This window comes from Anopheles marshallii, chromosome 3, assembly GCF_943734725.1.
Source record: "Anopheles marshallii chromosome 3, idAnoMarsDA_429_01, whole genome shotgun sequence".
NCBI classification, from domain to species: Eukaryota; Metazoa; Arthropoda; class Insecta; order Diptera; family Culicidae; genus Anopheles; species Anopheles marshallii.
The window spans coordinates 78944094-78970657 of record NC_071327.1 but is presented as its reverse complement, the minus strand read 5'-3'; the positions used below and the strand labels follow the sequence as shown (position 1 = coordinate 78970657).

Below are 26564 nucleotides of genomic sequence, written 5' to 3'. Positions count from 1 at the left end.
TATGTTTTTGGCGTGTCGATGCCTCATGCCATTTTCTTTTGCCACTCGCTTGTTAGGACCTTCCGTCTTCCTGATGCTACACAATGTTGTAGGCACCATCACCGGCACCACGTATGTATGCGGGCCTGTGTACCCTCGCGGTAGGGTTTTCGCTTGTTAGCAAGCAAAAAGCCACCGACGTCCGTGGGATAGAGCATAAGCCCTCCTGCACGCAAAACTGTGGCATTTCGATGATGATTTCGATTCGTTTATGTTGCGGTAAAAATTGTTTCGCCTTCTGTTGCCCTGCTTTTACCGTGGGGTTTTACTGTACGGGCAAGCGGAAAAAAGGACATCTTCATGCAGATTGTTCGCCCCATTCGTACGTCGTTTGGCTGGGGAAGAACCCATCCGCATCTTATTTATATCCTTGTGAACGACTTCGAATTTGGACAGCCCTGTGGTCGTATGTGGTGTATGAGAGAGAGAGAGAGAGAGAAAGGATATTTTCCTTCTTCTTCGCCTCCACCCCTGCTAAAAGCGATAGGACATTCTAGAGGGCAAATATTGCGACCGGGGAGCCAATGTTTCCGATTCTCGATTCTCGTTATTTTCCGCTTTTTATTGCACCTTATTTGTGTTCGCTCCCATACCTTCCATACTCGTATAGGCTGCAACGCAACGGAAACAACCACTCGAAACGGCCATAGCAACGGCACGGGTAGGCCGGGTGTTCATCGGTCGTGTATTGCCCACCCAATACAATTCCTTTTTTATCCTTTCTTACACACCTTACTTAGGGCTCTTGCATGCCTATTTTTCTGCAAAGATGTGCTGCGTACGTCTCAAAGCAAAATCCCACGATGACCAGTAAGCAGCTCACAGCTGGCCCATTTCTTTTTTTGGTTTGTCTTCCTTTGGTACCCCAAAAGAAGCGTTCGGGTGGCCCAGCAAAAACAAAATGTACACTCCACAAAAAAGCAACACCGAAACCACAAAAAGTGTGGGCAAATGTTTCTCACGCTGTCTTGCGGGTGGTGGAAATTGCAACATTTCCCTCCCGCATCTCTCCGCCGCTAGATCCTTTCCTCCCATTCATCCGCAATTCGCACAACTCATTTTGTTGCTGTATTTTTGCAGGTTTTTTGTTTTTTATTCTTTGAAGCACAATTTCGTTATGCTTGCATCGTTTCACACCGGAAGATGAAGGAACCCTTTTTCGCATCTTGTACGATGAGTCCCTACTGCTACATCCTTATTCCATTCCCAATTTTCCCCCACCGATGCTGGCAGTTTTCCTTCAGGCTTTCCCGCACCGAGCGCACTTTTCGTTCCCTAGTGAGCTTGTGCATATATTTTCCTTTGCCGTATTTATGCAAACCGAACGAACCGAGAAGGCTTGAGATTTTATTTTCTGTGTCTGTCTGTGTTTTTCAATCGTTCTCTCTCTCTCTCACTCTCACACACTCACTCGCTCTTTCGGTCTCTCGTTATTCCCCATTGGCACCAACCGAGCAAGCATGCCGGGCAGCACGGAAAAATCCCCATGAATAAAACAAACATCGCAAGGATAACCCTATTTCTGCTATTTTCTTTCGGTGAAAACCCCAAGCTGCACTGCCGGGCTACGTTCGCGTGCACACGTTTCTGGGCGTTCGGAGTGATAGCATTATTTAATATTTATCGGTTTTGCATTTTGCCTTTTCCTCGCAGTGTCCTCGGAATTGAGAAGACGAACCTGTTTCGAAGGCTTTCTGGGCTTTTGTACCAGGGCATAAAATAATGCTTCCATTCGATGCCTTTTTTTTCTGCACCACGTTGCCGTAATAGTCGACGGCACTTATGCAATGGGCTTTGAGCCGATCGGAAGTTGAATGGCTTATGGAACGGTAGAGAACGGATGTTAGATGTGTGATGGTGGAATTAGGTTGAGATGGGAAATAAAAGAGGAAATTGATTCGATTTTCATGTAATATTTTCCTATTGTCCGTTCACTATTTAAGATGTAATGCTGTTACGGAACACGGTTCAACTGTCAGCGTTTGCTGAACACAATGAAGAATTGAGCCCTAGAGCTCCGATATGTGTGTTTCTATATTTTCTAGCCAAAGGATTACATTCTGGGTAGAAATTTGAAGTCAATGTTTAAACAACATTTCCTAGGTGAAGCAATGACATTTTTATATGCACTGTCACTTCCACAATCTTTAATATTTACGTACACTAAGTATGTATAAGTGTAAGGGTACGTATCCTTAAAATTGTCGACCCCAACTACTCACTCCATATCCAAATTACTACACTCCACAGTAGACCACTCTCGTTAAAATTTGCAAATTTGTCCACTATCCACAAGATTTTCACACTCGTAATTTCGGCCAGAAGTGTCACTGCGAGTCGCTTCAACATGAGCTACTCTCGAGTAGCACCCATTAAGCTCTCGTAAAACTTCCATCGTCACTCCAAACCCCCGCACCATGGTTGGGTTATGAGAAAAGTAAAAAAAAAAACGACAGCATACACCTCCAATTAACCTTATGACCGGAATGGACCACACACACACACACACACACACACATACTCGTGCACCAAGAATCCATTCTGCCTGCATTCGAGTGTGGACCTCATTCAACTAAAAAGCCATTTTGTTGACCCGCTTGGGTTGGTGTGGTTCCCGGCACAAAATAAATAACTCCAACCAAATGGAAGGAAAAACGAAACCAGATGCTTTCTCTTTCTTCTAAATGAAGACATTTTTAGAATTCCCTTTCCATTCCGGTGTGTTCAGATTCATTTCCTAAAATGGGAGCGGATTCTTTTTTTTTTTGTTTGCCCATCGATCGCCCAAAAGGATACGACAAACACAGGGTAAAGGAGCGATTGGGAAGGAATGCGAAAATCAACAATGGAGGTTCCGCTCTCATCTACATTGGCAGCATCGGTGGCGGCCGAAGGCAATGGTGACCACCATTCAGCACCACTCGGGCAATCTGTGATGTTGATCATTTAGCTTTTTACCATCAATTTCCCTCATCATATCATTGCCATCGTCCATTACGTCCACCGTCCGCCTGAAGATGGTACAAAAACAATGAAGAGAATAGAAGAAAAAATCGCAAACACACACACAACCATCCATTTCCTCCACCGGTGGGACAACTTTCCGGGTGGGTTGGTAAGAGGGTGGGAGCGACAAAAAAAACCAATTCATTTGACCCTTTTTTCCCACACCAACCCGTGATCCTGACTGCTCACTTATTCATTCACCCGTTTGTCGCTGTCAGCTGGCCTTCGCTTTTGTGTTTGCTTTCGGTGATATCCTTTGGAGCTTTTTTTTTGTGGGTTGCAGCCGACCGGGACCGGTAAACGGATGGGCCCCGTATTCCTTATCTTCATTCTCTCGGCCCCGACTCGCATCGTTTATTTGTTATCTTTGCCTCCGTCCCGACTGAAGTGGCGTCATTCAGTGTCAACTCAATTCATTCACACCGAATGACACTACTGGGGAAGGGTTGGAAAGGTGGTTACTACTTTCACTTCTGGTTGGACTCTCTGACAACCCGAAAACATTCGTGTCCTTTCGTAAATGCGATGAATAAAGCATGAATGAAGGCATGAAAACAAATCAGGGTGAAAGCACTAGCACGTGCGAGCTTCGTTAGCATTGATGGTGGATGCCTACTTTACGGCAGGATTGTTGTTGAGACACATTCACAAAATTTATCTCCAGAATTGGGGGACTTGATGACTCATAATAGAATACGCCAATTTAGTACCACCAAACTTATAGATATTATTTCTCCACATTTTCTTATTCTCTCTTATCTTGACGTTTCCTACTTAGCCTTGGACCCTGGATTCGTTGAGTTCCAATGTCACCTGCTAAATGCCGCATGACACTTCCATTCCAAAACTGTAGGTCCAACTTAAAAATTCTAGACATAAAAGCTGCCCAAAAATGTCTTAAAATTCCAAAATGACTGCCATGGTAACACGTAGCTCTATCATACCTCCAATCCTTTCCTTTCCTTTATCCTTCTTTCTTCGATTGTGGTACATTGTTAAACGCCTCATTCGTATTGCTTCTCTTGAAAGTATTCCAACCACCCACCCACCACACTGATCAAATTACGAAAATATTGCGTTGGTGTTCTTGCTCCAAGGACACTCGAAAACGGTGTTCCAACCTTTCTCATCAACCCAACCTGAAGGGGGGTTCACACAGGCCACATGCGGTTTCGTATATGGTCTAAGCTTTTATTCCATCAAGTGACTCATGGAATTCTATCCCTTTGACCTCAGCTGACACTAACCGCTGACCGCGCGTGGGTTATACATATTGTTGTCGCATACATATTTTTCCCCTAAGTCCAGACAGATTTTCTTCGTGCATCCCTATGAATCAATTTCTCTAGAGACGTCCTTCTATGGGTTAAAACATTATAGACCTTTTTATTCATCCTTTTTATTCATGGCATATTTTCTTTAACGTTTCATCACTGCACCATTTTTGCTACTTGCACGGGGCTTTTGGTTGAACTTTTGCACTAAGCTCCCAGGTCAATCTGTCGCTCGTTCGCTTCCCGCTGCACATGAATAAACGAAACAGAAAAAAAACAGAACAGGTGAAAATAGCACAGCAATACACTCAAACGAACGGCCTAAAAAAGGGAAAAATGCACCGGTACTATGAATGCAAAGCAGTCGGATGAAGAGAGAGTGAGAGAGTGAGAAAACCCCTCCAAGAACTCTAATGGAACAGTACACCATCACCACACTTTCCTAGCTTTGAACCGAAAGAGAAAGCGGTTAAGGCGGGAACAAAAAAAGTCGAAAACGTATCGCTGGGTCCGGAAAACTTTCAAATTGAATTTCCGGATCATCCAGACGGGTCCATGCCGCCATCACCGCCATACTCCTTCTGCCTCTGTTCTCTGTTTGAAGCGAGTATATGTTTATGTTTGTGTCGGTGCTTTTTTATCGGTACATAGACACACAAAAGCCATCTCGAGCACTAGCTCGTTTTCTTCTTCGATTACATTTTCTTCAATTTTCATATACTTTTCTGACCTTATTTTTTTTTTGTCTCGCTTCCATCGTTCTAACGGATGCACCGGCGCTAGAGTGTTTCGTTCTGTCGCTGACGGGAAGACAACTGCATCGGACAGTTTTTCCATTTGTTGTACCCGTAACTTTATTACGTTTTCTTTTCCATTCTTATCGATAAGAAAATTTGTTTGAAAGTACCGGGGAAAATATTTTTTCCCCAGCGGGTGTAAATAGCTTGGAAAAGTTGGCACACAACAACGGCAAACGCTCCCGAAGTCTCGGGCTGTCAATATTCATCCATTAGTGACAATATGCAATCTTCCATTCAGTGTTAACCGGTCCATTTCAATATCATCGAGTCACTGCGTCCCATGCGAACAAAGTGCACGTGCCTTCAACTTCTTGTTGCCGGTGCTGCACACGTTCTTCGGTCGTGTAATCATCTTCGACGAACTATTATGAAAGTTTCTCAAGCACTGTTAACGTTTTTATGATTAGTTTTCCGGCTTCCACCGGCTGTAAATGTGGCTGTGTGCAATCGTTTTGAACGTACTGTGTCAATACACATGATAATAGTCACCGTAAAGGTCGTCTTGTTTCACAGCACACATTCCATGTAACGTTTCTGCTGAAGATTGACGTGATAAGCTGGACTCTATTTGTTGGTTTCTCCATTTTACACCTATCCATTTCCATTTCTTTCACATAAAATTGGGTTCTTCCCTAGAAGAATTGCATTTCCAAACATTCACACACACACCAATACAACATCACCATGACCAAGCGTCTGCACTTTGCAATTGACACCTCACGGTGTGTTGGTTTTGCCCCATTTGTCTACGATTTTCCAGTTCACAAATTGAAACCATATCACCGGTCTCCGGTTCCCAGTGCCGTGTGGAGGTAAGCGCAAGGTAAACAGGCGGCACCATCATGTAAACACGAAGGAACAGCAACCGATTAGTAGTTGCACATCGTTCCGGGCAAGCAAATAAATCTCTGCAGCCTTGATAAAATATTCAATACGTACGCTTTTAACCGGCACCGACTCTCGCCGAAGCATACGTCTAATGGGTGAACTTTCGTTTCGGACCACCTGGGACATTTCAGGGATGGCGTAAGCATTACAACCCACTGGGACATGGGTAATAGGGGGACCGTAGAGGGTATCCTATTCTATGGGGGGAAATTTTGATTGCTCTTCGTACGCCACACGTTCATGCCATGCAATCGTGTATGCGATGCAACTTATAGGTGGATGATGATATACCCTTCGCTTCGTACTTTCGCTATTCAACCCTTGTGGGAAAAGTCCCAGCAGTTGACATTGATCACCGATATTTTATACCGATGCCATTTAACAAATCAAATTTTACAGAGAAGTGATAAAATTAGCATCCGTTGAAATTCTTTCATTTCAACCACAAAATAGAGTATTCAAATTGAATGTTGCACGCCCAAAGGTTAAACTGTTGCGGGATCTTGCATCTGTGAGTGTTGCAAGCGATCATACACACAGCATCAAAAAGCACCTCACACTGAAACGGGTTCAAAGTGGAGAAATTTCTATGCCATCCTTCTGAACCGAGTTTGTAAGCTCTCTTCGGAGGGAATGGATTCAACAGACCTGCCCAGCACATCTAGAATGGGCTTCTTTTTTTATTTTGCTGTCATTTACACGAGGGTAGATTGGAAAACTGTTCGTTCTTGCCGGTGCTGGCTCCAGGAATGCCATCCTGGGAGCGAACTTCAAAGGCATCACCGCCCGGTACAACACGCGTCTATTGAAAGCATGTCGTAATCTAAACCAAACAACGTCCCGCAGCGAGTACCCATCATCCACGGCAGCTCTTCACGGGATAATCCTTTCCCCCGAAGCTAAAGTGTTTCAACAGAGCGGACCCTTTCGTTTGCTGACCAAGCGAAAGCTTGTCTTGCGATACATATGTGCATGTGGCGATGCACTAGATTCTCTTTTTTTTCGGTTAGAATTATGCATCTTTTAAGTTTGTCTAACCGTTAACCTTCATGGAAAAAGTAAACCGTTTCCATCATGTAACATCTACTATGAAGAAAATCTTATTTCGGTGCTTCTTTGCTTTGTGCCACTAGTGTCAGTCATGTGCAAGGCATATGTAAAGGGATTTTGATTTTTATTTTTTTAATCATGTTGTGTTCCAGTGTTACGTATTAAAAACCAGCTATGTGGTAAAGTAAAAACGTATAGCAGTAACACACAGTAATTGATTACTTTCAGAATGTTGACCAGTTTATTGAATTTCAGCTGTACGTGTTACACTTAACAAGGCTTTGGAAACAAATTATATAAAAAAAATGATCAAATGTTGACATTCTTCACACTTAAACAAGTTGAATAGCTTCGAAGAATGTACAATATCATTCGTGAATGAATTTTCGTCTCATCAATAAAAGCAAACAAAAATTATAACCGGTATTTCTATATATGCCTAAAATAAAAGGGCTATAGAATATTTTTTATTTTACCATTGAAAAAACACACTCAATATTAAAACTCATCGGTTCAACAGCTTCAAAGCATAATTCGTTCGTTCGATCGAAATGGGAACTTCTCTGGCTTTTGAAATCAACACACCAGCCTGGCACGAAAAAATGAAACGCAGCTCATCATCTACAATCTAACTGCAACATCAACAAACTGAAACAACAGGTCGTAGTCGTACGAATTCCCTCAACGGGGTGTTCTACCATTCTGCCACATCCAACGCACCAAGCTGCTCCATCATTGCACGCTAACCCTCCACATTGGGGTGCAATTTTTCTGTGATTTTTTCGTGTTTACCTTTGGCCGTTTTTGGCGCTCCTTTTTTCTGGCATGGTTGGAAACGAACGTGAAAGAAGGGTGGCTACGTGGCGCTTGCGAGAGGTAGCGTACGTGCACATTTTTATTTGCATTTTTAATTAAGTTTCTTGCACAACCGGCCCCACTTCACAGGGTTCAGCCTCTAACCGCACGAACTGCTGCCTCTTGAAACCGCGTTAGGGGAACCGGAATCGTTTGAATGTTTTTCCAACCGTGAACCGATTATTGAGTGCCCATGCTGAAAAGCATGACCCATTTCGCCACCCCTTACCTTGCACAAGTAACCCCCAAAACGAGGGCGTAGAACCAGCTGCAGCAAAAATAACAAAAAAAAGGAAACACACAGGATGAACTCATCCCTGCGTGGTTTGGTCTCGGTGGGCATCGCGATCGTGATGTATAGTTGGTTATTTCGGAACACACACCGATTCCTTTCTGAGCGGTTTTTTTTTTCGGTGGACCCCCTCTGTACTCTCCATGGCCCGTTTCAATCTCGATTCCCCAGATTTGTTTATTCACCTGAAAAGTGCAATTTAAGCGATTTGTTTTAATTTCATTATTCCAACCCGAGGTGCCATGTTTCGGGCAGATGGGAACGAACCAACGATCTGGCCCCGGTGTGCAATTTCGTGTGCAACCCGGTGAAAAATGTACCAATTTTCAATACAACGTCCAGCTGCAACCTGTATCAGGCGGTGCCGATGGAGACGCCCAGTACGCGTCCGGTACAATCTGGCTGCGTCAGGCACGAAGCGCCCATAATGATGATAAATTCTTCACCGTGTGGACGTGCTGTGAGTGTGCATATGTGATGGTGTGGTGGTGTAAAAAGGAAAACACCCAACCGGCCGTTTGTCATCATCATTTACACGTTCGGACCAATGTATGGTTCTGCGTTTTGGTGAGTTCTGTAACAGCAATCCATTTCGCAAACGATAAATTAATATGTCCAGGTGCTGCCGCAAACGTTTTTCGGTGCGGTTCCTCAGAACACAACGATTCAATTTAAAACTTTCCCCTTTCCCGTGGGCCACCAACCATCCAAACATGCCCCGAAAAATGCATTAATCCTGCATGCCACTCGTAAGCGTTTATCCTAGAAGTTTTTCTCGCTCCTCGTTTAAGGCCTCCGCTTCAAAACCCAATGATCGTTAAGCGCATGGGGTGCCTAACCCTTACGGAAGATTAATTCTTCGTACTTTTCGCTTTGAACGTATACGTCGTGTGTGTTTTTTTGTAATGTTGAAAAGTTTGTTTTACTTTAGTTGCAAGCTGCACTTTTCGCAAATCACCTGGTGGATGCAAATACGGTTTTGCAGCTTCTTTGTTCGAGCTTACTCGAGAGGGAACAAAAATAACACGCGCAGCCTAAAATGGTGAAAAGCGGAGTTAAGCTGCTCGCAGTAAACCCAAGTTTGCAAATATATATTTGCAGAAAACAAAAGTAAATTCACATCCACACGCTCCTAACACCGAACCATCCTGGCGAACAAATGCAAACGCATTCAAAACCAAACAACACACCCATTTTATCCTTGAGGGGTTCACACCGGAAAAGTTTTTCCTTCCGCAGCAGAAGGTTTTTCATCCGGACACTGATTGTATTGCAGCAGCTGTGCATAAAAAAAAACCCTCAAACAAATGGCAACATCCCTGTAGCTTACATCCTAATTTTCAACCTCGTTAGGACGCATCCGGGCTTCATCGTGCAGAAAAACCGCAAAAATCTGCTTCACACAAAAACCGCCCACTACGACGGTGCCGTTACGGTTCGCTTGGCAAAACACCTCGCTGCAATCCTTTCTTCTCGTGTGGCAAAACCTTTGCCTGTATGTGTGTTTATCCGTGTAAATGTTTCTATTCTAAGGATACTGAGGTACAGGTTTTCTACTTTTTTTCTGTTCTATTCGCAAGCGTACGAACTATCTTTACCTGATGGTACAGTCTTGTTTTACTTTTCCTTGTAGTTTAACTACTACGTTACAGCGTTAAGGGCAAATGGGGTTCAATTATTGTACCCACATATACGTTTTTTTTTCGTATTATACCACGAAGATGGCACTTTGCAACAGTGTAATGGTGCAGCCACACGGTTGCACTTTCCCGGTGTGCAAACAGCAACATTTGACACGTAAAAAATTGAACCGGAGAAAGCAAACAACGAGGCCACACCAGTTAAGGAAAAATACACTCGCTGCTATGCTCAATATGTTTTACTTCCTCATTTTCCGGCCCCGGAAAAGCAACGGTAGCGCACTCAGCGTAATGGAGCAAAGGAACAGAAAAAAATAGTTAATCTTTCTTAAGGTCGGGAAACCATTTTAACCTCCGACCGAACAGAAAAAAGCTGACCGAGAAACTCATTTACAGTAGTAGCTCGAAAGTAGCTACGTGAACGTTTTTATTACAGCTTTTTGTTCCCTTTTCCCCTTATTTTCCTTCTATAATGTAAAGAAATCGTGCCTCTCGCTACTCGTTAGCCTATGACCCCATTGCCTTCGCTTCGTTTCCGTTTGTCACACACGAAGCAGGTCTGCTTTTCTTTCGCGTTTCCAATGCACGCACCTCCAGCCACCAGCCAGACAAAAAAAAACCCTTTTAATTCATGCGGGAAGAGATGTATTTCTGGAACGTGCCCTTCCAACGCGGTCATCCGGACCGAAGAAAACTCATTTCGTTGTGTGGTGGACCTCTTCCCTTGGTCAAAACCGAACCACGACTGCCCGCGCCTCGCATTCAGTTCCGACGAAAGTTTTAAATTAGTATTCCTTGATGCCACTCCGTGCCGTTTGCCTGATCCAATTTTGCTTCTATACCTTCCGGAAGGCCGTTCCAAAGATGTGCTTATCATTTGATGCGTTCCGAGCTGCCGACTCAAAACTGTCGACAAAGCATCGCACAATTCAGTCGAGTAGATAGTTTCCAATAAGTTCAATAACTGGTGGGCCCTTATTTCTGGGAATATTACAACATCGACAGTGAACACATCAACCATTCTTCAACCAAGAGCTCTCCGCCTCAGTTGATCATGTGACGGAAAAACTACACTTTAACATCCGAGTGGTTTTTACGGTGAAATTCCGGATTCCGGAAAGTTGGTTATCCACTTATCCCTATTACAGCCTTGTGTCACAAATGTTTTGAAGGCCATAGTTGAACTTTCGCTTTGCTGTATGAAGTTCTTTGGCTGCACGATTTTTCACCCTTCCCAAAATGGAGTCAACTGATGCTGGCTGATTTGGCCAATCAAATGGCACGTGCTGCTGGTGCTTCTACCGGAACCGGTTGCCGCACCGTCAAACAATCCGATTATAGTAATTGTTCCCCTTTTTGGTTCCTATTACCAAGAGTAAATGGCACTCGGTTCGTTTGTACTGCATTGACCGCACACACACACACACACTGCTCTTCCGGAACCGGATGTTACAAAGCGAATCGTTATTTGTGGTTAATTAAGTTGATTGAATACTCCAACCCGATGCATTTTCTGTTTCAAAAAAACCCGCAAAGCTTTCGCATTTCCTCGAACGGATCATAGGAGTGCATTTGCAGCAGTGCGAAGCAATCATGCCACAGTTTACAAAACTCGCTACATCCGCTCCACACAAAACAGATCACACACGCGTTCCTCTCTTCTCCTACCAGGTTCGACTCGGCAGTTGGGAGTCGGGTGTATGGTAACATTTTCCCTTAATTACGTACATAATTTGATACTTGCTGCTCGTGTTTCTGGCAGGGTGAAATGTTTATTTTACACCAGGGAAAGCGATATGATAAACGCGCCACATTGCCCTTGGCAAACTGCGTTACATACCAACCTTCCACGTTTGATCCTGCGGCGTGGCTTAAAGCTTCCAAATTTACCTAACCCGTACTACCGAATCCGAAGCGTTACACGGAATAGGGAATGGGGTGAGAATGCAAGTTGGAACAGCTTATTGGGGATGAAGTTTCAGCTGATACCAGCAACTACCACCTATACACCTTCAACGACAGCTCAAGTACCGGAAAGTGCGTGGCCTGCAGTACCATATAAGGCAACTATGGGAGCCCTTTTTGGGCAGGTCTGTATTGGTGTGGCCTTGTTGTTGTGTGCTGTGTTGTGCATCATTGGGGAATACGCCCCTGTCTAGGAAATGGAGAACGTTGAAGTATATTTAATACATGGCCCCAAAACTTACTCCACCCGCTCGACGTCTATCGAGCATCATGGAAATGGACAGCCGAGACTGTAATTGTATAAATTTAGTTTCTCGTACTAATATAATACCACCCTTGCAGCAACAAACGGTGTAAAAGGGCAGCTGGACGTATTTTACAACCCAACTCTACATCCCCAATAAGAGTCATCAGGTAAACGACGGCTGGTATCGCTGAAATGAAATGATTATTGCTGTTCTGGTCTCTTTTTTCTGTTGCTTCCTCGTAATCCTACGAACACGCGCTGGGATGCACGCCACGTGACCTGCGGCATTGTGGATGGTTCGTAAAGGTCAAAACCTGCTGAATAATAAAACGAACCATTTCTTCCAAATGTTATTGCCACCACCAACCACCCATCCGCTTCCACGCCCGAATGATCCACCCCGTGTATTTGTGCACTGCCGTGGGTTTATTATAAATTCAATTCCAAAACGTTCCGTATGGTTTGGGTATACAGTTGCAGTTGCCCGTTCTGCCCAATGATCGAAACCATCCCATCGGCAGTCGGTATCCTTTCACAGTGATTTTGGAAAACTCGAAAAGCTTCAACCCGTAATCGCCGAGCATATATTCTAAGAGGTTTAAAGCAAAGCCGAATGAGGGTTGTAGGAAAAACAACACGCCCCAAAACCCTTCGGCCCAGCAACGCCTGTACCAGTGCGCAACCCAGCATGGACGTGATCAACGGTTGCGAACTTTTGGTGCACGGAATGTTAATTATTAATTCAAGCCCGTTCCCACCGGCGATCGGTTCGGTTCTAATGGGTCGGCCCACCGGGTGGCCGTGGTTGTAAATTTTTGGGGAATCGAAAAAAAAACCACCCCAAATCACCCATGTGCGCACCCGTGCAGAAGGATATTGATAGTTGGGGGATGGTTCGATATGCTTAGCAATCTCTGCCCGAGGTTAGCCGAAGGATACAACTGAATTAGTTATTTGCAAGGCGTAAACACGAATAAATTTAAGGGCTCTTTCCTTTTTTTCTTCGAGTCAGTTCGTCTGAGTGGGGAAAGGTTACTGTTGGTTCGACAAGGTTTTAAAGCATTGTAAAGCCCCAAACAATAAAAAAACTTCTGCATGTACGTGTTATCTGTTCACTAATAGATTTTCTACCATTTCGTTCTACCTAGGATGCAACATCGGCGAAGAGAGATAAATCGATCCTACCGCATACGATCGATTTCGTCGAACCGGAAGCGGACCATCGGATGCGCCATCAACGCTTCATTCGGCAGCAGCTGCACGAGCTCGAGGTGAAGCAGAGCGTCATGAAGCGACAATTGAGCGAACTGCACGGCCATCGGCTTGCGGATCGGTTGCGTAGCGTCGAGATCGAACAGCGACGACTCGCAAGCGCTAGCTTCAACGTGAGCCGCCAGATCGCAGGCCTCGATAAGCTGCACGGTTCGATGCTGGAGCTGCTCGAGGACGTTGAAGCGATACAGGGCAAGTTCGAAAAGACCGTACCGGACATGCGACGAGAGATTGCCAAGGTCGAGTTCGGTGTGGCACAAGCGGCCTCGGAGCAGGGACTTGTACGGGAGGAGGTGCATAATGCGGCAAAAAGCATCCAGGCGATGGCGGTTAGTGTGAGCGCACTGCAGGAGGAACGGGACACAGTTAAGCGGTTACAGGGTGAAGTGCACGAGCTGAAGGATGAGCTGGCAAGGATTCGATCGGCGTCCATGTTGCACCGAGAGATGGCCCACAATCGACTCGAGAAGGTAGGCATCTTAAATGTGGATACAAAAAATTGGAGTTTGTTCCGTATCATTCTCCTTACATGGCCGAGAAATTTTCCAGGAATCTAGTAATTATAGCATTAGTTGCGAATTCAGAAAAAAATGGGAATAGATGGAAGGTATACATTTCCTTGTAATTCTGAACAAGAAACCATCTATCAAAAACTCCAACCTTCAACGGGTTTTTCAATAGCTAACTGTAATAGTTATTTTAAGCCATTATTTTGGCGTTTACAAAATGAAAAAAATGCTCCCATGAGCATGGATCATGTGGCTCGACTTTGACTAACACTGCCAACGGTTCGTCCCCTATGCTGTTACTCATTAATCATTTACCGCTGCCAATGTAGCTAGAGAGCCATTTATACAAATGACATGGCGACAGAACCGTCCTTCACGATATCTAACCGATAGCATGGCGCACCAGCGCCACACATTGGCGCGCCGATAGTGAAAAGAGTTACCGCGGGTACAACGTACGCAAGCGAATCCGCTTTCCCCCCCTTTACGCCGGTACATAACATGTAATGAAAAATTGTTCACCGCAAAATTTGATAATCAAACGCGAGGCAGTCGACGGTGTCGCGATGGTTCGATGTAGGTAGGAATCCCATCTCCACTACACTGCGAACGCGATCAATCGATCGATCGAGCGACGAACGGCACACGGATTTCGTACGTTGGGCCAGTCTAATGCACCAAACTGCATGATTTCACTTCATGCGGGGTACGCCATTCGTCGTACAAAATTCGGCTACCGAACCATTGCCAACACGACTCCACTCTTGTTAAGCTAGAAGAAAAAAAAATGGAAGAAAAAATGCAGTTCCCGCGCTTAGAGTGTATGCTTCGCTTGTTTCGATATTTTCGAACATGGGACAATGTTTTCCGAACCGGGCGGCAATGTTCTCCGAGCGGTTTCCACGCGTACCCGTGTAAATGCGCTCGACGGCTGGACCGTAACATGGAGACAAGCATCCTTATCCGTATCGGGTAGACCCCAACGATGCACCATCATGCAGGTACTTGAGCCGTATGAAACGTTTCACCGCTGCAATACCCGTGTGTGTGCACATTCATTAGCCAAACATCGTCCGTCACCATCAGCACCACCAGCTTCGGCCGGATATCTTTTTTTGTCCTCTCGTGCGTCATAGATGTAAGAGTCCTTGATTTCGTCCCAAAAAACTTTCAGCCGAGGTTTTCAGTATGAGAATTGAGCGTAATACACAAGCAAAAAAAAACGGCTCCGAAAAGAGAAAACAATGTTTGTCTGGGGTGGAGAAGTAGAATAGTGGTTGGCCAGCTGGGCGGAAAATAACGCGAATGATCGAAAAGTTGACAAGCGTGAAATTTAAATTACCTTCGCCAGGTTCCCTACCAAGTCCGTAACGCTTTCACAAGTGTCCAGTGGGCCCAGATTCACGGTGTACCTGCGACTTTTCTTTGTTATGCGCTCAAAGCTTTTCCCTATTTTTTTTTTTTTCGTTCGGTGCGGTCCCCCCAAAGGCAGATATCCTCGTACATCTCGCAACAAACACTTTTTCATCGTTGAGTAGCCCCACAGGGAATCGGCGGGATACCTGGTACGGGATTTGATGCTACCAGAGTCCTTTGGTGGTATCCGTCAACGGGCATCAATTCACCTGAGTGAGCTTTCCGCAGGGAAATCGCATTTCTGTGAAGCTGAAATAACTTTCCCCATATTGATTGATGGCAGCTGCACGGGGAAAAAAGCTCGTGTACTGGAACGCACATCTCGGGAACGATTGTGCGTTCGCCGAGCTAAATTTGAAACGCGACAACCGAGATGGTAGAATAATACACGACATGTACGCCTGACACACGCGCAACATGATGAGACCGGGAAAATTCATTCCGCCTGAGAATAAACATTTGTCTCGGAATGTACGGTGATGCAAATTAGTGTGTTCGTCGTAAAATGTAGGTAGCATACTCCCTGTCCCACGTTTGTGCTTCTAGAGCTGGTAGAGCATAAGCTTGTTGTGAGCACAGTATCGCACCGCTCTGCCTTTGTGTGGTAGGATATTCAACGAATATGCTTCAGTTAACGATTCATCGATTTCAAATCACGATGTGAGGGTTTGATGTAGGATTCTGATTTGTTTTTCCTAAAATTAACTCCAAGCTGTGTATCGAATACCTTGGCAATTTACTATGCCAAGAAGACTCTTACAAGATCTGTTTTATGAAAATTCAAATGTTGTCCTCAAGTACCTTAAAAAGAGTCTGATTTTCGAGATTCTTAATCACTGATGTTGTTGTTCCTAATTACTTTTTATGCATGAAATTTAATTCCGCTTTCAGTGAAGATTTCAACTCTGTTAGTTCGACGATAAGATACACGACATCTTCTCGAATCCTATAGATTTACATTAAGAACACCAACTAAACACTCATGACATATTGAGTTGTACGCCCACGAATGGACGGCTCAGCTGAGAAGTGGTGGGTTATTAAACGATTTATTTATCAATCAGCGTAGCATCTCTATCTAGCGGTAGAACAATTAAAGACACCTCATAATGGTACTAATTAGCATCTTTCCCTCTCATCTAAGCTAGTCGATAGGCACAGATAGCGTTAGCGTCAGTTCACCGACTCCCAAGCACGCTGTATCCATGCTATCCAATTAAGCTTATCTTCCGCCAATGCCAAAGAAGAAAGCCTTCACTTACAATTGAATTGCAACTCAATCACACTGCCGTGCTGTTTAGTATGCAACGTACACACGCTATTCAAAATGGGCTTAATGTGTACTCATAATTCTAACTGCATCATTCCATCCAATTGCCGGACTTCCCGTTCTTCCATCAATATTGAAATTATTAAACGACCCACATGTGCGATGTGTGACCCGCGGTCTGCTATCTCTGTAACCCGAACATCACACAACACAGTTCCACGCCAGTTCTCGGAACAGGCTGGATCGATTGCATATTAGAGGCCCAAAACCATTTTATGAACGATTTAATTGAATTGCGGTCGGTAATGATTACAAAACATGGGTGACGTTTTGCGGTAATGGTGATTGCTTTGCGTACCGTACCCGGCCTACACGTTACCGGTTACCGAATCCTACGATGAAGCTGTTTGGCACGTTCCAATTTCGCTGTGACTTCGTTTCTGATGTGTGCACAATGTGTGCTATACGCAAATGATGTGCTGGCTCTATCGTGGTCCCCAGTCCGGGAACTGAACGGCTTTGTGCTAAAAACTCTCATTCCAAATTGGAAGGAAATTCCTCTGTGAAGAAAATGGATAAGAGAATAAGAAAGGCAGCACGGCAACAAAAAAAAACTCCACCACGATATACTGAAAACCCCCCATTCCACACAAAAAGGGTTCATCGAATACAACACTCTCGATGTCCAAGAAGATATGGAGTGTCATCTTAACGGCGTTCGTTCGCATCCTTTCGCATCCTTGGTGCGATGTTGTATTTTTGCCAATTCATCGTTTCTCGCTCATTGAACGGCGCGTTCAACCGTACACCACATGAGCCGGAACGTGTCGAAGTGCCACGGATGTACGAAGAACTAGAGCAAAAAAAAAACTTCTTCACGTGTATGCCCGACTGCTTTATCTCGATCAGAGCTGGAAACGTACCGCACAGAAATGAATTCTCCATCCACAAGTTCGGGCCGCCGTCATGAGGTGGACGTTGTCGGCACTAAGGGAGGGGGCATAACCAATTTTCCTGTCCTGCACGGCATAACGGAGGGGGAAAAAACGCACACTCAATCGGTTTGGTGTGAGCGAGGGAAAGCGAAATCTCGATAAGTCATTGATCTTGAGATGAAGTTCTTCGGTGAATGATTGTTCAATGGTTTACCCTACGGAAAATCACCATGAATGGTGGGTTGCGCTCCACGGATACAGAAAGTACCATTTTCTTGCGTGAATACAATGCAAAATCTCACAGTCGCAGTGGAGCCGACCGAGTGCGATGTGTGTGTGTGTGTGTGGGGGGGGTTATTTTCCAATTGAACCCCCTCCCTACTTCGTAGCGCACCGTGTATGAAATTATGACATCGATCGCTTCACGTTGCGACCATTTGACCCGGTCCCTGCCATTTGCGCATCCTTGCTCGATGCGATTCCGATTGCTATGATCTTTTACATAAGTGAGCATCCCACTCTCCATGGAATCAGGAACAGATCGAGGGAAAGAAAAACAGGGGCAAATACCGAGAACACACGCAAAGACACCCGACACCGTCCCAGCATGCTCAGCTAAAGCGGAGCACCCAGAGCATCCAGAGTTCGTTTTGCTCCGAAGTGGAAGGGCTGATTCATTTCAGCTTTCCGACCACGTTTTCCACGGACAGTATCGTCAGCGTACCCGTCGATGTAGTACCGTGCCATCCATTAGCCCTTGGATGAGTACAACGAGAAGAAATTTATGCATGATCGCTTAATATCGTTATGCGGGGCCGTAACGAGAGCTTCGAATCATTGCTACCGTATCGGACCATCGGTACCATCGAGATCGAAGGGAAGCGAGGCGTCAGGCTGGAAAGGATCGACGGACGACAATCGGAATGTATTATGAAATTACTTTATGCCTTAGCGTTTGTCCGATGGAAACGCACCGGGAAGAAGCGAGGACACGCAGAAAGGACGGATGGAAATTGTATTATCGTATTATGGAGGGAAAACCCCGGACGGGATATAATACACAAACGCTCGACTCAATGTATTAAAAATCCATCCTTCGTAGCGGTTCGTTTGATCCAGGGGTAGCTTTGATGGTGGAATGATTGGAACTGGAGCATGACAAGGAAGATTGGTAAACAATTTCTTACCGTACGGCATATCCACAGTAGCTAGGTCCAACAAATTTACCAAAGACCGACCAGTACGCTTCATGCCAAATAAAGATGAGCACCTGTACGTGCAGCTAAAGTTGGAATTTCGCAAAGGATTTTTGTTTTTTAACATAAGTTTCCAACTTCACGAAGTTATTGTATTCCGACGGCTGATGATCACAAAATCATAACACAATCGTTCATTGCCGGAATGCTATCTGATGGATTGAATTGCTTTGTGTCAGTTTCTGCTCGGAACACTTTGCCGCATAACGATTCGCCGGAGACTTCACCAGGTTAGACTTTAGAGTGCTTCACTCAAGAAAAATGTAATCCCATCATAAGCCTGGACCCCGGTACGGTGCGATAGCTGTTGACATCGCAATCATGCAGAAGTCTGTGTTGCCGAGGAGTTCATCCACTAGGATGGTCACAACTTCAAACGCGAAACAATGCAAACAATCCATGATCCGTCGTGCATGCGAAATCCATATCCTTGGAAAAAACACACTGTCACACAGCTATCGTGAAAGAAATCCTCAACCTCAAGTGCATCACACCAAGGGATGCATTGTAAGGCATCCTTTCCTTCTGATCGGATGGTGGCGCACTTGTCTCAGATATGCAAAACCACTTCCATCCGTGCACATACTTTAACCGATGGTGGGCATATCTCAAGCGTTACGCCATTGTTTCAACATATTGTGCTTTGGCGAATGCGGGCGAACGGTTTGAAATAAATGCGGACAGAAACATACTGTCTTGTGCACTTTCTTCAGGGTGCGATCTTTGCGCGAATAAACATTCCAATTCCCCCACCACAGCATCTCCTACCTTTTCTGTCGCCATCAAGTTCGCATTACCAACGAGTCATCACGTTATGCAAAAAGCTTGGCTGGGAATCTTCCACGCGACACTCGGCAAAGAGAATCGCGCGAAAACTGCGAAGAAATAAATAAACGAAGGAAAATGAGATTTATAGCGATGCACTTGGCTATAAGGGATGGATCCGCGGAATGTTTTCGCACCCAGCGCAACACAACCGACCGAAAGTTGAAGTCGACGTGTTTGTTTACCGAACCCCCGTTGAACAGGGGGTTCATATTCGCGGCCCTTGCATCAGCGACCACCCGACCTACACCGAGTCGTGTATGCGAACATCCGCAGAGGAAAATTCATCTATGAGATTACAGTTTCCACCCGCCGGATGCGTTAAAGTGTGCCGATGGCTCTTCGTTCCGTGCTGCAAACGTAAGCACAACTTACTGCCATGATGGAAACCGATTTTCCGACTTCCTATTCCATTGGAAATACATGTACTGTGGTGGTGCGCGAAGCATGAAAAACCAGCCCGACGGAACTTTCTTCACCGTACAACCACACAATCACCACACAAAGTTTATCTATCTAAAGTTTGGCCAGCAATGGGAACAAATTCGAAGACAGACAAAAAAGGCCTGGAATTCATTACACTTGAATACAGCAGCCTGCCTTGGGAAGACGTTGCCGGGTTGCTTCACTTACTGGAATGAATTTTCATCGCATTTGCATGTTTCACTGGGGTACATTTATACTGGTTCATTGAGCTTGCCAATTAATTTTCCCACACCAATGAAAATATTGTTTTGCCTTTCGCCTTTCATTTCATTAATTGCACCGAACCAATCGCAACACCCACCGCATCTCAATTTAATTGAAACGTACCAGCAAGCAGAACAAACCGAAAAAGTGAACCCCACAATACAGCTACCCCAAATACGTTCTAATTAACCTCGACCAACATTTGCACCGAACGGAGGTGGGTAAACTTTATTCGCAAACCCATTTCTAACTGTTTCTGGACTGTGTTTCATAAAATATGCAGTACGACAACGGCACAACCGAAGGTTCGATGATGCAAAAACTTGTTTTATCGACAGACAGCACACAATACCATTCTCGGAATAATGTAGCAAACCTACACCTAGCTAACGTATGGTCGAAGATTAGAAAATCAGAAGCTGATTGAGTAGACTAGATGAGAACGGAACGGGAGCCACTAGCACCATACGGTACCCATCCCGGTGATGGATGACTCCCTGGAATTGGAACCAAATCAAACTTGGTTGCTTAATTCCTGGCCCATTATATCGGGTCTCGCCCACCTACGTTTCACCCCACCCCTCCTTCCGTCCATTTTCCAGAAATTGCAGACTGCATTCGAAATGTTCTCCTGGGTAGAATGATCACGATGATCGTGCGCTGTCGTAACGGGCACACATTTAGTACCGAAATGTGTCGCATCAATCAAATGCGTCAGCTGCCGCAAATGAGATTGTCATGTAAGATTCTTCCACCGGGTGGTGTAGAGCTTGAGTAATCGGCATTGTTAAACTGCAACCGAACTACAGCTCTTAGCGCCATTGCACATCGCTGTTATGTGTTTATCTTCTGTGGCAATCGAATACTCTATTCTATACATTTCATCAGCATTTTCTGAATTCAAATTTCCATCCGGGGCAACGTTCGAGGCGCTGTGTGGGAAAATGGCGAATGGTGTTGGCTGAAACGGAATCGAATCAATACAGCACACTTCCACAACACACCGAGTTGACCGAAACGTGTGTTCGCCTGCGGACAAACCTCTTCATTCCAATAACAACCATTTCCTCCCGTTCCCACTGAGAATAGTCAAAAAAATTGAATTGAATATTTCGATTGCTCTTTTATCGGAAACCCACTCAATCGATCGCCGCTCTGCTTACAAAACGGCACCGGAAACAGTGCACGCGATGGATGCCAAAATACTCACGTTTCCATCATTGACACATTTTACCACCATCGATTTATGATTTCAATACAGCCAACAATACCCACAAACGCTGGTGGTACGGGACGAATGCAATGGATCGTGCAAGGGCCTTGGCTCTCGGGTGCAAGAGAGCTTTATTGATGCTGCAACCATACAACCATCCACTATTCGACCAGGACCGGATGGTAAGGTAGCTGCTGTCTATCGTCCAACTATCACGCAATTGCCAATGGATCCGTTCGAGAAATTTCGCGGAAAACCCGACCCCAGCAAGAGCACAACAAGGGTAACTGTCAGCTTCCTGTGCTGCTCACACATTCTCACCGTAGCCTCAATTCTATCACCTGAAATTGTAGATCGAATAAACGAGATGCACACATTGTGTGCGAGTGAAGGGCATCAATAAATAGTACCGGGAACCAATTTCAGCCTTTTCTAAACGGGGTGTCTTTGCCTTTGAAGGAACGGAAAGGATTACGAACCAACGCTCTAGCTGGCTTCATGCAGATGGTTTCAACCGTTTGCAACAGCAAGCAAGTAACTGTGGCCCAAAACATGAAAGTGGAATGCTACATTCCCTGGCAAAGGTGCTTTTCCTTATCCCTCCAAGGCCGGAACAGAGGATTAAGGATTATCATTCGGAAAGATTTCCACAAAAAAAAACCGATTTTCTACCAAGGTGCAAACTACTATCAGTTTTGTGTAGTGCCAATGTATAGCATAATACCGACGTTACTACAATGTTGTTCACAATTTTCTTTTCTAAAACAACATCATCATTCGGACCGATTTCTGCTTGAATTTTCCCTTTGAACATATTTTACGATACGATGCATAAAACGATTTCAAAGCACTTACCAAGAACACTGGGAGGGTATTCGTGTCCCAGCAGAATCCCTTGATTGACCTCACACAAAGGAATTTCCCGTCGGGTTTTGTTGGGTTGATGGGATGTTTTACCCTACAAAGCCACAGTTTTAAACAGAACGAACGAATGAAATGGGTATATATTTCTATGCATTAAATGCGGCAAGTTGATTCCTAGAAAAGTAACAGAGAAATAGCAATATTTATCTCGTTCCCTTCACTTTACAACGCCCTTACAACGGTGCATCTAACAACAACCGCACACAACAACGAAAAAAAAAGATCATGCTAGTTCATTATTCCACCCATCAGGGACGTCTAAATGCACCAAAAGAGCTTATTCACTACTTTCAAGCTGTCCTCCTGTCTCATTATCGCACTTCACTGTTTTGCTGTCCGCGTGTCCGTTTGACCGACGACTAGAGAGAGTGGTACCATGGGAAAATAGTACTGCTCCGTGCAACATTCAACGTCAAACATTCACATTGGGATGTTGCTTCTGGGCTGCTGTGGGCGATGCCCATTTGCATCTCGCAACTTCATTTCGTTTCTCCATCTCTGACTGATGGTAAACATCGTTTTTACTCGATTTAATTACTATCGCACCATTACCGCAGTACGGTAAATCTTCTCTGGCTGTACAGTTGATACTTTCCGCTCGCTACGACCTCCGGCTGTTCGCTGCTTTACTAATCCACCCCGTTTTCTATTGCCTATTTATGTGTCCTTTCAGCTGGAGGCTGGCTCGAAGTCGGATTACAACGGTACGACAGCGCCGCACCGAACGCTAACCGAGCTGGAGCGTACGACCAAGCTTGTCCAGCAGCTGGAATCCGTGGAGAACGAGTACGAGTCCATCATCAACAAGCTGCCGCGGGATTGTAGCCAGATCGAGCGGATGCGAACCGCCGGTACGGCCAACCAGCCGGGCGACGGTGGGCTGTATCTGATAGCGCCGGCGGAACAACACCACCCGCTAATGACGCAGTGCTTCGGCGAGTGGACGACGGTGCAACGGCGCCAGGACGGCACCGTTGACTTCAACCGCTCGTGGGAGGAATACGCCCAGGGTTTCGGTACACCGGCCGGGGAGTTCTGGATCGGTAACCAAGCGCTGCACCATCTCACGCAGGATAACTGCTCCCGGTTGCGTATCGTCATGCAGGATATCTACGACAACACCTGGTTCGCGGACTATGCCACCTTCCGGATCGATTCGCGCGATGCCGGCTTCCGGCTGGTGCTGGGCGGGTACAGCGGTAACGCATCCGACGCGTTCGAGTACCAGAACCAGATGCAGTTTTCCGCGATTGACGTCGATCGGGACATCTCGAATACGCACTGTGCCGGTAACTACGAGGGCGGCTGGTGGTTCTCGCACTGTCAGCACGCGAACCTGAACGGGCGGTATAACCTCGGGCTTACCTGGTTCGATGCGTCCCGCAATGAATGGATTGCGGTTAAATCAAGCCACATGATGATTGCCCGGCGCCCGGAGTGCGATGCAAACGGTACGGAGCTACCGCCGATGGAGCTGCCAGTGACGACGACCGGCCTAGCGGTCGGTGGTCTTTCAACGCCTTCCGATGCGTCGAGGAGTCTGCACGGTGCGAATGGTGGTTCACGGCAGTACAGCACAACCACCGCACCAACGTTCTCTTAAGTCAGCACCCACTACTTATAATCCTACCATACCCGAGCCGCAACAATCTCGACTTAATCCAAAGCATCATTCAGTCGCAGTACCTCAGCAGCACTACTCATCTACTCATCGCTTTGCGAATCGTGACGAGATCCCATCATTGACAGCAATGCAACATGGCTTCAGGATGGGTGTTACGATCCGATTTAAGTTCAAATTGCAGCACAAAGATGAACAAAGATTGGAAATCGTTCCTCAGTACGGTAATCAATGGATTACGCATTGCTCTAGTGGCAGTTCGTCATGTCTTAGTATGCGCTCTACACCTTGATCGAAAATGTGCCTAAAATTGGCTATCAAAAAAACCGCAAAACTCCATCTTCCATTTTCCAACGACCACTTTTCCACTCTCGCCCGTTCGGAGGCGTGTTGTGACGTAAATGGCACAATCTAATTGATGGTCTCCTTCCAGCGAAATGGAGCAGTAAACCCACGGTAGGTGCAACAGTGAGTGTTGCGTGATTGAAAAGTGAGATTACTCCGTTGATTGGATTGAGGTCGCCGCACGTATTACATTTATTTCGCCTCTTACCAAAGTGCTCCCAAAGTTTCTTAAAAAAAAGGAAGCGACTGCGACCAACGCACGATACCCGAATCTATTCGTGGCATTCATCAACGTCAGTGCGAGAAATTTCGGCAAAATGGTTCACTCTTACTTTTCTTTTTGCCTTCGCTTTCCGGCTGGGTGCGATCGAATCGGCTTTCGACACACCAGCGATTTTATTCCCTCCAGGCAACCTTTCTACCACGGTTCCGTTTACAACGCCCGGAACAAAGATGATTTAACGCCTCCGTGACTATCAAGATCACGGGCAACGCGATAGAGACCGGATCGATTTGATTGGCGGCCAGCAAAGTGAACTCCAAATTACCGAACATCAACGAAATGGGGGTTACAAAACGAGCGCCACACAAGTTTCAGTACATTGTCTTTCTGCCGCTCGAAAGAACGGAACCGATGAAAAGGAAAAATACGACTAAAAAAACACCCCATATGCTGGGCTACTACAATTCTAGAAGGCAGCAAGACAAAAAAAACGAGGAAATGGAACAAGCCTCCTAGCATCCGGAATGCATTAAAAGTTTCCTGTCAGTACCAGAGCGCCGGGCCGAGCCCATTTATTACTTTTTCCAATTTTTCGCACCTCGCCCCGAGGTAGGTTGCTGTGCTTTTTTTCTCCCAGGTCTTTAAAAAGATACTTTCAGGATTTTCATCCTTGTGTTACCGGCCATCTGGAAATGGGGATTTTTCAGCCTAGAAGGCTCTTCCGGATGGTTCCTGCTTCCTGGGAATCAACCGACCATCGGGTGCATGTGCACACGACATTAATAATGGCTAAAAAATTATACCACCGCCATACTTTCTGAGCTAACATCCCGATGTCCCACGGCTTCGGTGGTACGGGAACCTAACACTAACGCCGTGTCGTTACCCATTCGTCTTTTCGTAACTGTCATCGTACGGTTGGCCGTTTTTGCGATAAATTATTGCACCACCGCGATGTCCCCGGAACCATCTAAAGAGAGAAATTAGTACGGTACGGTTACGTTTTGGAATTGTAATTTCGTTATGTAGCTATTGATTTACTTTTATTACGATGTAACAGGATCAATGCTCGCCCTTGCGTTACTTTATAAAACGCATCTAACACCGAATAATCTACATTTAGGCGCTCGGACCTAATTTTTTTTTCATACTATCAACAGCATGCTGTCTTATGGGAGGAAAGCATACGGAAATGCATCAAGCGAAATTATTCGCGAACGTAACAAACAAAACGATAACCAAATACCAAAGAATTCACGACAAAACAAGGCTTTGACCCGGTAGGTTGACGAAAAACGCCGCTTTTGCTTGAAATTTCTGTAACTGGACCCCCAATTACTACAATTATTGTTTCAAAGCATACCCTTTTTCCGTAACACTGAGCAACACAAATCAAATTATCAATTTACATTCGATTATGAATCGTGCTTGGTTTTATGCTTTCTTCTTTCTCGTGCCGAAATTCGTTCCCATATCATCCATTCTTATCTCTCGCCCTCGTTTGTAGCGTGTAGGTATTGAACGAGAGCGAATGTAACAAAAAGCTGCACAAACAAATCCACATTTGCATGAAACCCGATGCATGATGAGTGTATATAAAATAAGTTAAAAGAACAATACAGACAAAGCAAATTACAATTCGCAAATGTAAAAAAAACGATGGATGCAGCGACGAAAACAAATGATCGTAGAATGTGTTTTGCGATCAGTTCAAGGAAATGGACAACAAATTACAATCGTACCAAATATTATTAGAACAACCATAGACTACACAAACGAACAAACGCGTTCCGAAACGCCCCGTCGTTTTTGTTCCGATGCATTTACACATATGCACTAGTGTTAAGTTCCGTTTAAGTTTCGTTAGGATCTTTTACTGAAGTGGACTGATTTGCTTGTTCCAGCGATAGACATGGCTAACGAGAAGCGAGTTGTTGAAAACAAAACAGCAATCAGAAGCTGTATCATTCAGAGGAAAACTATGCGTGCAGTGTGTGTTTGATCTAATG

At 45.2% G+C, this 26564-nt stretch overlaps 1 protein-coding gene across 1 annotated transcript in view; it reads left to right on the top strand.

Moving 5' to 3' along the window:
• The window catches only part of LOC128712038 (protein scabrous), a 51754-nt gene extending 27785 nt beyond the window's left edge, over positions 1-23969 (top strand). The window contains exons 3-4 of the mRNA XM_053806933.1: positions 13205-13798; positions 23040-23969. Coding sequence (XP_053662908.1) covers positions 13205-13798; positions 23040-23969 — 1524 coding nt within the window. The remainder of the gene's footprint in view (positions 1-13204; positions 13799-23039) is intronic.
• The last annotated feature ends 2595 nt before the right edge of the window (positions 23970-26564 follow it).